Source organism: Helianthus annuus, chromosome 9 (assembly GCF_002127325.2).
Source record: "Helianthus annuus cultivar XRQ/B chromosome 9, HanXRQr2.0-SUNRISE, whole genome shotgun sequence".
Classification (NCBI taxonomy): Eukaryota; Viridiplantae; Streptophyta; class Magnoliopsida; order Asterales; family Asteraceae; genus Helianthus; species Helianthus annuus.
The window spans coordinates 102946210-102959334 of NC_035441.2; the positions used below are offsets into that span (position 1 = coordinate 102946210).

At 35.7% G+C, this 13125-nt stretch overlaps 1 protein-coding gene across 1 annotated transcript; it reads right to left on the minus strand.

The window, feature by feature from the left end:
- Positions 1-4395: 4395 nt before the first annotated feature.
- On the minus strand, positions 4396-6077 carry LOC110876034 (histone deacetylase 8). The gene is made up of 3 exons (XM_022124218.2): positions 5849-6077; positions 5044-5573; positions 4396-4401 (listed from the first exon to the last, which is right to left on the minus strand). Exons 1-3 carry the CDS (start codon positions 6051-6053, stop codon positions 4396-4398), a joined length of 741 nt encoding a protein of 246 aa, XP_021979910.2. The 5' UTR covers positions 6054-6077.
- Between the last annotated feature and the right edge of the window lie 7048 nt (positions 6078-13125).

Below are 13125 nucleotides of genomic sequence, written 5' to 3' on the forward strand. Positions count from 1 at the left end.
AGATGGGCTGATGGGCCTTGGGCCGGAAAGCGACAAACAGGGAATATCCTCCTTGTCTCACTGGTATCGACCGTTAGTGCCTTCTAGAAGATCTTCGGTGCTGGCGCACCATGATTGGAGCCACGTGTCTCAGTTGTTGGCTTTGCTGTCCCTCTGCCATCAGCAGGTAAGTGGAGATTATGGGGCAGGTGTCGCTGCCCCTTGATTGGTGCCATGTAGACGTCCTTGTGTACTTATTGTCTCCTGCACGTCAGACGATCGTGAAGCACGATAAAGCACAGCCTGGTGGACGCTGATTGGCTCGCCCTTCTGTCACTTGTACCTCGTGTACTTTCTGAAGTGGCCTTGCGCTCTAACCCCTACCCGATACTTGCTGAGCACGTAACTAGCTTGCGCAGGGTTGTAGGGGCTGAAAGCTCTTATTCAGAACGCTAAGTGTGAAAACTGATGTTATCTCTTGCTTGTACCTCGCGCGAGGCCGGGTTCTGCTTGAACAGCCCGCGCAGGTATGAAGATTGATCAGCTTGCTGAGTAAGGAGTATGGTCCAGCGCGCGACCTAAATGGTCTGCGCGACTTTTTGGGACCATACCCCTTCAGAGTGATAAACAAATAAATCTTAAAAACACTATTTTGATAAATACTTTTGAAACAACACCATTTTAGTAAATATTTTATCCACCAACACCATTATGGAAAAAAACTTGAGACACAAGTGGGATTAATTACATCCAATAAGCAAAACCAACGGTATAGACGTTGAGTCCAATCTTAATGATAATCGGTTTGTGGGCGGTTTTAGCTTTTTCAAGTTTAGTTCTTGTCCGCAAAATGTAAATAATCCGTTAGAACATTAACCGAATACAAGAGCTCTTAAAAATCATTTTCGATGGTTAAGTCGATAAAGTGTATAAGATGATTTCATTTATCTATATCTATACTATAGTGTATGCACAAAAATAAAATAAAGGCATTTTAATATACTCAAAAGGCTTTTTTTTTTGGTTTTAACTAGGGAGAAAGCCCGTGCGATGCACGGCATGCATAATAGCTATTGTTTGTTCGTGGTAAGACGTCTGACACGGCCGGTGCATAACATGTAAGACAAAGGGGTGTGCTTAAACTTTATTAAACCATGGACCATAAGTTGTTTCCTTGGCAAAACTTGCCGGCGAAAAAGAAGTGAAAAAAGATGTCTTCCAAGAAAAAAAACATGAAACAGAAAAATGAAAAACGCATAAACTCTCGCACTTTGCATTTGCATTTATAACGACACCAAGTTTATTTTTTTCAAAAGCCAACTTCTCCCATGTCTTTACAAATTCGAAGTGATGCGTTACCAAGTTTTTTATTCCTATTTTTTTAATGTAGAACAATGCACTTTTATATTTACGAACTCAAGTTTCCGACTGTTGTAGCCTCCTAATTTTAAAATAGAGTAAACATATACCAAGTATGTAAATAACATTTCATATCGAGTAGAAAGGTAAATAGCACATCTTTAATTAAAATGGTTTATTAAACAGGGCACGAATAAAGTGTAAGCCGATATATACCTTACGATCGCTTCAACGCGCTTAACTGGTGTCGGTATGGGTAGCACCCCCCTTGTCTTTAGCAGGGATCGATGGAGGTGTGGAAGAACCAAATGGCTTACAATCATCCCCATCTAGCAGGACATTCTTGCAGTTGAAGGATTCAAAATGGCCATGATCATAATACGTACACGAATCAAGCTGGAGGGTCTGAGTGCTGCCCATAAGAGAGTGCAAACAATTCGGCAGTGTTAGAAATGCTTCCATCAGCGTTCCTTACCATCACCGGAGTGAACTTATCATGTATGTCAGTGGAATAAAGATTGTAGACGCGTGACATTCCAGACTCTGTTGTGAGTATACTATGAGCAGTGGTCTTTGTCAAGTGTTGGGCGGTGTCTTCAAAGCAGACAACGACAGCTTCGGCTGTTGAGTCAAACACCTCGAGTTCTAGCCTGAAACTGTGCAAGGTTTGTAATTTATTTTCAGTTATAAGCCTGCATGAGAATGGCTACAAATTAATACAACTAAACATTTTTAGAAACAAACCTTGCTCTCGGGAAGACAACGGGGTTTTCGCACCCATCACACCACATATCGTTGTCTTCACGCCCCACACCTTTCATGCACTTCCCACCGCCACATGTCAGCTGAACCACTCTTGGCTATTGCATATGCGTTTGACTTCAAAATGACAGGTGAATTCAGCACTCTGCATATATTACCAGCATAACTATAAACTTTAACCATTTGATTAAAAAATGATAACCAATATTGTGCTTATCCAAAATGACATATCCTAAGTGTATATTACGTTCTAATGCAAACCTGATTTGACCTTAACCAAAATGACCAACATTTACATATGCTTGGTTCGCCACGAACTACGTACACTCTTTATCCACCCAATATTTAAAACATCTTATGTTTACAATAAATATTTATAAACGTGAATTGGGTATTAAAAAACATTACTTTTTTCGGTATTAAAAAATATTTATAAATATCTATAAATGTGAATCCCGTATTAAAAAATAGATTTCGGTATTAAAAAAATCTTTAATTTTTTTTCAACCGCTTTAATATAGTCCTCCTATGCCATGGCCACACGTGTAGACAGAGCTATGGGCAAAGATTTATAAAGCCATTTAGATGGTCTTTTGGAATGGACAACATTAATTAACACAAAATTAAATGATGATTGTTATGGGAAAATGATAAGTCACTTACTTTTTAGAGTGAAACCAAGAAGTTAGGGGTTTGCATACAAAGGGACATAACAATTATAGCCACATTAATATAATAAAGTAGAATTAAAAACATCATTAAAGTTGTATTTATAAAGGTAAATATGTAGTTAGGGTCTGGAATCAATGTCCTTTAATTGATGTATGGTTAGAATATAATTTAATGTCATGTTATATTAGAAACCATACATACTGTAAGGAACATGTATAACAATATATCACTAAGTAACATTAACTATTGAGTATTTTTAAAATATGGTTAAGAACACATAGTAAATTAGGTGACATATACAATTATTATGATTGTCTCTTATGTTATAATTATTAACAGTATTATTATTGTTATTATTGTTATTAGATGACATGGATAAGTCAAAAGGCATAAGTAAACCTATGTGCTATTTGAGTAAATGTTTATCAATGATTCATATGATAGTAAGATGGTGTAACCTAAGCGAAGCCACTCTATCATGATACTTAAGATGCTTAGATGGTTATGAATAATTCACAAGACGATATATATGATAATATAACCTTTATGTAGACGCATTCTCTCATGTTATTCCTTTTTACTTAAAAAATTTTGCAATTATTAAATATTATGATGCATTTTTTAAATAAAAAATATTAGAGTATTATAAAGATTATGTTCGTACAAAAATCAGGGGGGTTTCTTCTTGTTATACAATAACAAAAAAATGATTTTGACCATTTTTCCCTTACAACTTTCTCATGTTCTAAATCCAAACGTAAGACCCAAACGTGCAAAAAACTAACAGAATCGGGACACAAAGCAACTCCACTTTTGGTAAACTCCAACTTGGCCCATTTGTAAGTTATTTATTTGGATATACTCAATTTGAGATAAAATATAAATTAAAATCAACCTATGACACAAAATTGAAAAATGCAAGTTCAATAGTACTCCTAGTGTTATATTTCTAGAAAAAGCACCGTGGAGTAAAAATTGAGCTGCTCGTGATACTTTATTGGTGATTGCTTTTATTTAGATAAAGAAGATGTATGCAATATGTTTATAACACCTATCAAACATTACCACTGATTTATTTATACCCATTTTTATATAATTTATAATTTAAAGATGCTATTGGTATCACACTATTAGTAAACACATAATCTTATATCAGCAATGGTTTTTATTTTGTGGGCTCGGTAAGTTCGGGTCAAACCCAATAACATATTTAGCTAAACATAATGTGTTCGTGTGACCCGTTTGTCCCATTTATTTTATTTGTTTTTTTTATAATTGGCGACCTCGATCACGCCCTTTGTGGCGGGTTAAGCCTCTTTCCAAATGGGTAATATTGCACAAAGGGAAAATCCGCGACCCCTGCCCCATACAGGTTCTAACGTTCTCTTATCCAACATTCACTCAATAATAAAGAATAACGAAGTCCAAACATGACATTTCCATTTCATAACAAAAGTTAATACAACAAACATGATAGTATGACATGGGTGTGGCCACTTATGACTATTAAAGTAGATAACAATAAAATTTGACAAAAACTTGAACAAAACTTTAGTACTTTTATGTGAAGAAAGAACTCAGGCTTCAGCCTTGGATTCCATTGATCCATTGGCAATCCTTGTGCTATACCTGATCGATATGCAACAAAAACAATTTTTTAAAACTTAAAGTTATGCTAATGTGGTAATCATTTTGTAATGATTTGTGCTTATATGCTAATTTATAAAATATCATCATCGACTTTAATAATGTGCACTTATGTGTAGGGGTGCAAACGAGCCGGGCGGCTCGCGAGCTATCGGCTCGAGAGAAAGCTCGAAATGAGCGGAGCCTTATCGAGCCCGAGTCGAGCTTGAGCCTAAAATAGAGCTCGTTTGTTTATCGAGCCCAACATTGAGCCTCGCATGTCAAGCTCGTTAGGCATGCAAAACGACCCACGAGCTTAGCTCAAGCTTTAGAAACACAACTCGAACCACGCCTAGCTCGGACCTGAGTCCGGGCTCGGCTTGTTTGCACCCCTAAACGAAACCGTACTGAAACAACTATTTTCCGTTAAGTTCACGTTTCTAATAATTTGAATGTTCAACAAAACCAGATTATCGACAGTTTTTAAGGTTTGCATTGCAAATTTTAAAACAAAATGAAATATTTATCTAGTTCATGGTCTGGTTTGGGGCTCAAGTATATCTCATTCTTATAATAGCGTTACTTTTGTAATAAAAATTAATGTGTTAACTATTCATAAAAGTTTAAAAATGAAGACATACTTACAGCACTTGAATCTTGGCCAACAACAAATACCATCATATTAGGATCAAACTTTCTAACAGCAGGGACAACGACCTCGGTCATCGCACACTTATACCCTATATCCCCTGTTGCATTTGGTAAAGGTACATTTAAATTAAACCCAAATCCCGCTCCCTCACCAAGCTCGTTTATACCTCCAGTAAGAACTTTATCAGAACGGTAAAATCCCTCTGCAGTTCCATTCCCGTAATGAACATCAATGTCAATAACCGCAACCCTTTTGCAACCCGAATCCAAAGCGTATTGAACCGCAAGACCCGCGTTGTCTAGAAAGCAATAGCCATCAGCTTGAGTAGGCTGAGCGTGATGACCCGGTGGTCTAACCAGTGCGTAACATATTTTACCGTGCCCGTCAAGTATATACTTCATTACTGAAAGTGTCGTGCCGGCAGCTAGCAGTGCAGCATTCCATGATCCGATATTCAGAAACGTTGCACTACAGATCATCTTTCCACCTTTTTTTTTCGCTTCGATTAGGGAATCGATATATTCTGTTCCATTATTATCAGGCATATGCCGTCACACCATTTGTATCTTTATTTATATTTTGTTATATGAATTAAAAGATTACACTAAAATGAAGGAGAAATGTTGGTGATCTTATTATATTTATGCAATAAGAATCACAATGAGACCTAATGGAGTTAGATAAGTTCTTAAATTGGGTTAGGAGGTGCAAAGTGTATGCTTGTAAAACCTGACCATATATTAACCATACCAAATTCAGAAAGCTAAGGTTTCAATTGTAGTAAAAAAGGAGGCTGACCTTGAGTATGAAAGGAGAGTATTTCGGTGACGGTGGCAGCACTGGAAGAAAGCCAGGAAAGAAAAGGGGAAATGGGGCCTCGTTTGAGAATGGAGAGCATGTTTTGGTCCCTATCGGAGTTTTCGAGGTGTTTTTTGAGTACCTCCAGAAACCCAGGGTTTATTCCGGAGTCGAATACTCCTTCTCCGGTGTAGTGATCCAGCATACCGTCGTCCCAAAATACATTGATGTGACCGCTTGTTGCCGGTGGTGAATGGTGGCTTTGCGGTTTTTGTTGGTGGTCGGACATGGTGTGACGGCAGCGATGATGGTTCCTTGATCACACGACGCTTCAATTTTGGCATTCAAATAGGAATTAAAACCCAGGGCAATGAGGGGATGTGGAAGGACCCTTCAATTTACATAGGGGTCGTTTGAGAAGATTGCACCTATTAAGAAGTTACCTGAAAATAAAGGAACGGGTCGGCAACAAACCGAACCAATAACACCTCACAATCGAGTTAGCCACAAACATTCATTTGTTACCTGTAAATAATACTTCAAAAAAAAACCCAATTCAAACAACTCACCGAATTGCTCTGAAGAATGGAGTAGACAAAACATTCCTCTCCCCCAGTCTTCTCGCCAGTGAATAAGTCAGCGTCCGATCAACAAACAAAATTAAGACTAAAAATTGCATAACCAATGGAAGAATCAAATATTGATTTTGCATAAACAACATAGTGTATAAGACGCACCTGAAAAAGCAGGAATCGAGCAGTTGCGGGATGCTACTAATTGATTAGCGAATCTGCATCATTTTTGGCTTTTATAAACCATGAAGTGTCCAACTGTTTATAGCAGTGGTGATCTCGGATCATAATATCACCTTGTGATCTAGTAAAACCATCAAACATTGATCACAAAGGAGTGATCTCACCTCATGAGTCATCAACCAAAACATTACAATAACCAAATTAATAACATAAGCTGACAGGAATTGAAAGACGTAAGTAAGAGATTGTGAAGGTTAACCTTACCTAAACCCATGGTTGCTTGACGATGAGTCGAAGATGGTGAAATACAGAAGCGATGAGTGACCTAGGGTTTGGTTTTGGAAATGTAACAGCAGTGGAGATAGTGATTTCCGCAGGCATGGCCTCGTGCCTCTCTATATGAAGAGTGTCGCCGGAACCTAAAACATCCGACCTTCTGGCGCCTAATCGAACCACCACCATCAAAGTCCCTTCCTCTCCTTGCTTGTTCTCGTTCCACCCATTCTCTTTCTGGCAGTTTATGCCTGATTCTCTCTCTATATGTATTAATTAAGCATGAATTGAAGCAGGCTTGAAGGAACTGAACCGATTAGAAACGATCGGAGTCAGCATCTTTGCTTTAAAGAGGGATGCTGGTTAAATGTCTTAAATTTTTGGCAAATGCACAAGTTTACCCCCTCTAAAATAGATTGTACTCTCTTGTATGTAATGCTATAAAATTTATACGTGTGTAAAATGACCAAAAGGGTAAAAACCCAGTTTCTTTAATATAGTAGTATAAATTATAGATTATTTTAATTAATATTATTTTAAATACTGCATTTAAAACATCATAAATGTTGATTTTAAAATAGAACATGTAACTAAATTTTAGATTATATATAGATGTTTAAGGTATGGATGAGATTGGTACAGTATCTTTTTTTTTTGAAAGGTCTGTTTCAGCGGTGAAGACAATCCTAGACAACCCCCGGGTCCTGAGTTCGAATCCCTACCCATACACCGGTGTCCTCCTTTCAAACTGTCACGGGGATTTTTTTCGTGGAGTGCATGGATCGAACCGTAGACCTAGCCCAGGCGGGAACCACCCTAAGGTGTGTAAACCCTCCCACCTCCGACTAGCTGGGCTGGCCATCATCGGTATCGAAAATACCAGTATTAAATTTGAACAAAACTGAGTATCAAATGAGAATAATATGTTCATATCATAATTTTGATACCGGTAAAAAACTAACTACCCCCATTATTTTTAAACGATCATAAATATTTTGTACGTTAATATTTCTTTGAAAATATCACACCATAAAAACGAGTATTTTATTCTCTTTAACTTGAGTATAATATTGATATATTTTTTTAATTAAAAAAATTGATATGTTATGTGATTAACGATGTCTAAGGGAGAATAATAACTGAATCGTTAACTGAAATCGCACCGAAAACAAATGAAACCAAACTGAAATCAACCAAAAATTGAATTAACTGAAAACCAATTAACCAAAATCGGCTATCGATTTTTTTTTGTACTATCGTTTAATCAAAATTAACCGAACCAGACCGGACCATTTAAATTTTCATATAGTTCTAGCTTTTATACCGATCATGCATTTCATATTTTATACCTCCATTTTGTTATCTATACTTCTATTTCATGTATTTATATTATGGGGCAGGATCTGGAAAAAAACGCCTAAAAGTGTGAAAACAGTGAGAAGGATTTTGGTGTTGACATGTGGCGTTGGTACTAACTTACACTAAGACTGCAGGGAGTGGACGAGGGATTTTTTTTGCCATTTTCATCTAAACGTCTAAGTTTTTTGCCAAAATTGTCCCTGAGATTTTGGATTTTTTGTCATTTTCATCCAAATATTTGAAGAAAAAATAAAGCAAATTAGACTTTTGGATGAAAATAACAAAAAATCTCAAAAAACGGACTACTTAGTACAAAAAAGTTGTTTTGGATGAAACTGACAAACATACCCAAACCGTAGGACGATTTTGGCAATTTACTCTTTTTTAAATAATCACGTATAGGATCTTCATATTTTACCCCTTCTGATAGTTCAAGGCCCCTAATATTTACAAAAATGCCACTTCATCAATCTCAGCCGCAAATCACTAAGATCTTGTGGTCGAGAATCGTGAAACACTTTGAGTCGTTTTCTCCAGATATTGTTCCTTTATATTTTAGCTCAATTTCTTGTATTTCTAAGCAAAATTTTTAGTCTAACTTTAGTTTTGGATTTTAATCGAAATTCAAACTAAAAACCATCAATCCAACTATATAAACCGAACTGATTAACTGAAAACGATTGATTAATAAAATAGATAAACCAGTGGCTTCGGTTTCGGTTGAAGATAATAATCAAACTTACTGAACAATGCACATCATGAGAATGTCTGCATTTCCCGTCACATAATGCGAACACAGTGTTCTAGACTTCTAGTATGTATGAAACTAGGTGATGCCCCGCCCGCGTTGCGGGGCATGGCCGAATAATTCCCAATCAATTAAAAAAACACTACTATAATTTTGCTAGGAAAAAAAAAACTAAAACGATATTTTTCGGATCAGGGGAAAACTGTAATGTTTCAGGACTAATGAGCGAGTGTTAGGCGACTCCTTCACATGGGAAAAAATTAAATTGAGTCAACAAATTAAAAAAATTGTTTTCTACTTTTGCTAAAAAAACTAAAACGATTCGGAAAACGTCATTTTTAACTGAGGGCGAAATCGTAATTTTAATTCAGGGATAAAATCGTAAATTTAATTGGGGGCAAAATTGTAGTTTCACCAGGAAAACAAACAAAAATGATGGAGAAAATGTAAATATAAGTTGAGGGCAAAATCGTAACTTGGCTATGAGAAAAAAAAACTAATAGCAAAACTATAAATTTAAACGGGGCAAAATCGTAATTTTTAATCGATGGCAAAATTGGATTTTTTAGCTGGGAGCAAAAGCGTTAATATATTTTTAAGTGAGGGTAAAAACATAACTTTGAACTGATGGCAAAATCGTAATTATAAGGGAAATAAGCTAATGGCAAAACTGTAAATTGAAACAGGGCAAAGTCGTAATTTTTAACTGGGGGCAAAATTGAATTTTTTAGCTGGGAGTAAAAGCGTAAATTTATTTTTAAATTGGGGACAAAAACATATTTTTGAACTGACGGCAAAATCGTAAATTTAAAGGGGGATAAAAGCGTAAATTTGTTGGGCCAATAGGGGAGTGCCAGGCAGCTGCCTGGCACTATTCCCCCGCCGCCCATTTTACCCAATAGAAGGTAATCACTATTGCCGCTAATGGGTTTTGTAGATATTGAACTAGTTTTTGCCCCGCCCGCATTGCGAGGCAATAAGGCGAATATTTCTCTCTCATAACATGTATATCTGTACAGAGGGCAAAATCGTAAATTATATTTTGAACTGAAGGCGAAATCATAATTTTAAATTAGGAGCAAAATCATAATTTTGAGCTAGGGGAAAAAATATAATTTTATTTTGAACTGTGGGCAAAAACGTAATTTTGAGGTGAGGGCAGAATCGTAATTTTGAGCTAGAGGAAAAAACAACATTTTATTTTAAACTGGGTGCAAAAACGTAATTTTAAACGGAGGGCGAAATCGTAATTTGAAACTGGGAACAAAATTAAAAGTGAGTTTTTAAAACGAGGGCAAAAGCGCAATTTTGAGCTACGGGCAAAATTATAATTTTATTTTGAGTTAGGTGCAAAAACATAATTTTAAACAAAGGACGAAAGCGTAATTTTAAACTGGAAATAAAATTAAATTAAAAATAAGTTGGTCCAATAAGGAAGTGCCAGGCAAGCTGCCTGACACTATTCCCCTAACTTAGAAATGTATATGTAGGAAATGAGGCTGCCAAAGTACTCCGAGGATACTTGAGAAGAGGAAGATGGATGTCCGTTAATAAATGAGGGAGTTAATTACTGTTTTCGTCCCTGTGGTTTGTCAAAAATCACTATTTCAGTCCACTAGTTTAAAAATTGCGATTTCAGTCCCTGTGGTTTCACTTTCGTAACCATTTCAGCCCCTGTGGTTTCACTTTCATAACCATTTCAATCCATTTATTCTGTTAGTACAGGGACTGAAATGGTTACGAGGTGGACTGAAATGGTTATGAAAGTGAAACCACAGGGACTGAAATCGCAATTTTTAAACTAATGGACTGAAATAGTGATTTTTGACAAACCACAGGGACGAAACCAGTAATTAACTCTAAATGAGGAGATGAAAGTGAGATTACATCCAATAAGCAAAACCAACAACATACACATGGACTCAAATGAGAATAATATGTTTATATCCAAATTTTGAATTATAGTATATGAAAAAGTTTGTTTAAAACCACGAAGATTGCCAATTACCTTTAGCTCAAGTGGTAAGAGGACTTAAGTTTTTCTTTGAAGACTTAAGTTTAATTTTTATTTGGTGCAAAAAATGAGTGAGGTACTGGTGGGCAGTGATAGGAGACTCAGGGAAACCTGTGTTTGATCCTTGAGTCGAACGGGTTTACCGGTAATTTTAAACTGGAAATAAAATTAAATTAAAAATAAGTTGGTCCAACAGGGAAGTGCCATGCAAGCTGCCTGACACTATTCCCCTAACTTAGAAATGTATATGTAGGAAATGAGGCTGCCAAAGTACTCCGAGGATACTTGAGAAGAGGAAGATGGCTGTCCGTTAATAAATGAGGAGATGAAAGTGAGATTACATCCAATAAGCAAAACCAACAGCATACACATGGACTCAAATGAGAATAATATGTTCATATCGAAATTTTGAGTTATAGTATATGAAAAAGTTTGTTTAAAACCACGAAGAGTGTCAATTACCTTTGGCTTAAGTGGTAAGAGGATTTGAGTTTTTCTTTGAAGACTCAAGTTTAATTTTCATTTGGTGCTAAAAATAAGTGAGGTACTAGTGGGCAGTGATAGGAGAGTCAGGGAAACCTGGGTTCGATCCTTGAGTCGAACGGGTTTACCGGTAATTTTACCGTCGTGCCTACGAGTGGGTGGGTTACCGGATTTTCCCCGAAATTGGTGGTGGGCGACTTGGGTTACTCACGGGGTACTCCGTTTGTTCAATGGATGCCCCTAGAGTGCTTGGGGTTGATTTGTTGGCCGTTCAAAAAAAAAAAAAAAACTAGGAAGAGTATTAATTAGACCCCATCTTATCGAATTCTACGATTTTAGACTTTAGGTTATTTTTTCTGGATTTTTAGTTTGTAGATTTTAGAATTTTTGTTTCATACCATTGTGTCTTTTTATTTGGCATTGTGTTTTATTGTTTTATTTTTATCATTGTATCATTTTTGGTATTTATTGTGCTTTTATTTCTTTAACATTGTGTTATAATTTATGATTAATTATCTGTTTGTACCTTTTCTAAATTTAAAGATTGTGTAAAGTAGCTTAACCCTCTCTTAATATTATTAATATTAATAGTTATTCCAACATATTATATAACATTAATGTAACGGGTGTTCACAACTTTTCTTTTCATTCAATTAATCAAGTTAAATGTTTAATGAACGTGTGAATTGGACTAGATTGTATTCTTGAATGGAACATTTGTCGTGAGAAGTCGGTGGGAGAAATGTGAGGGTAGACTGTCATCTTCTTTTTCTTCTAATGGAGGGACCTATACATGTGACTTTTGGGCTCTTTTAATTCATACTACATTGCCTTTTTAATAAAAGAACAATAATAAATTCATTTTCCCCTATATGATTATGAAATAACTTTGGTTTATGGCTTAGTAATAAAAATATAGGTATAATCTGTACCTAATTCGAGCATGATAATATTCGGGCTCGGTTTAACGCCTAACTTAAATTATTCACATTTATTTATGAGGTTAGGAGTTGGGTACGAAGTCTAAATTTTCTAAAAAGTATAAAAAGTCATAAAATATTAAAATTAAAATTTCAATTATAAAACACATAAAAAAGCCACAAATAACAAAATGAAGATTACTAAAACATCATATATGTGAGTTATGTTTTGGATAATAAGGCTCTAATTATCGAATGACAGATTATTGTGTTTTATGTTGATTAGCATGTTGTGTGTTATATTCATAATTCTACAATTGTGTATTTAAAGTTTTTATGGACTATTATGGTTTGAATATGGTGTTTTAGTAGTCTTCACTATGTTTCTATGTTATTTGTGGGTTTTAGGTGTGTTTAATAACTTTTTACACTTTTTAGAAAGTTTGAACTTTGTAGTCAAACCCCACCATATTTTATGATTTCCTTAAATAATGTTCCACCACTTCTTATCTATAGAATTCACAACGAAGGGTTTTGTTGATATACTATAGTACAATAAGGATGGATTTACAAGAAAGAGATATAGTTGGATACTTGGATAACATAGCCAAGCTCTTAAGCTCTTTACTAGTCTCTAATCTTGATCTTTTTATTGTGGCGATTTTCCTCGAAAATCATTGACTAAAACTTGATGCTAAGTGAGTATGTACACAGTATATTGAACA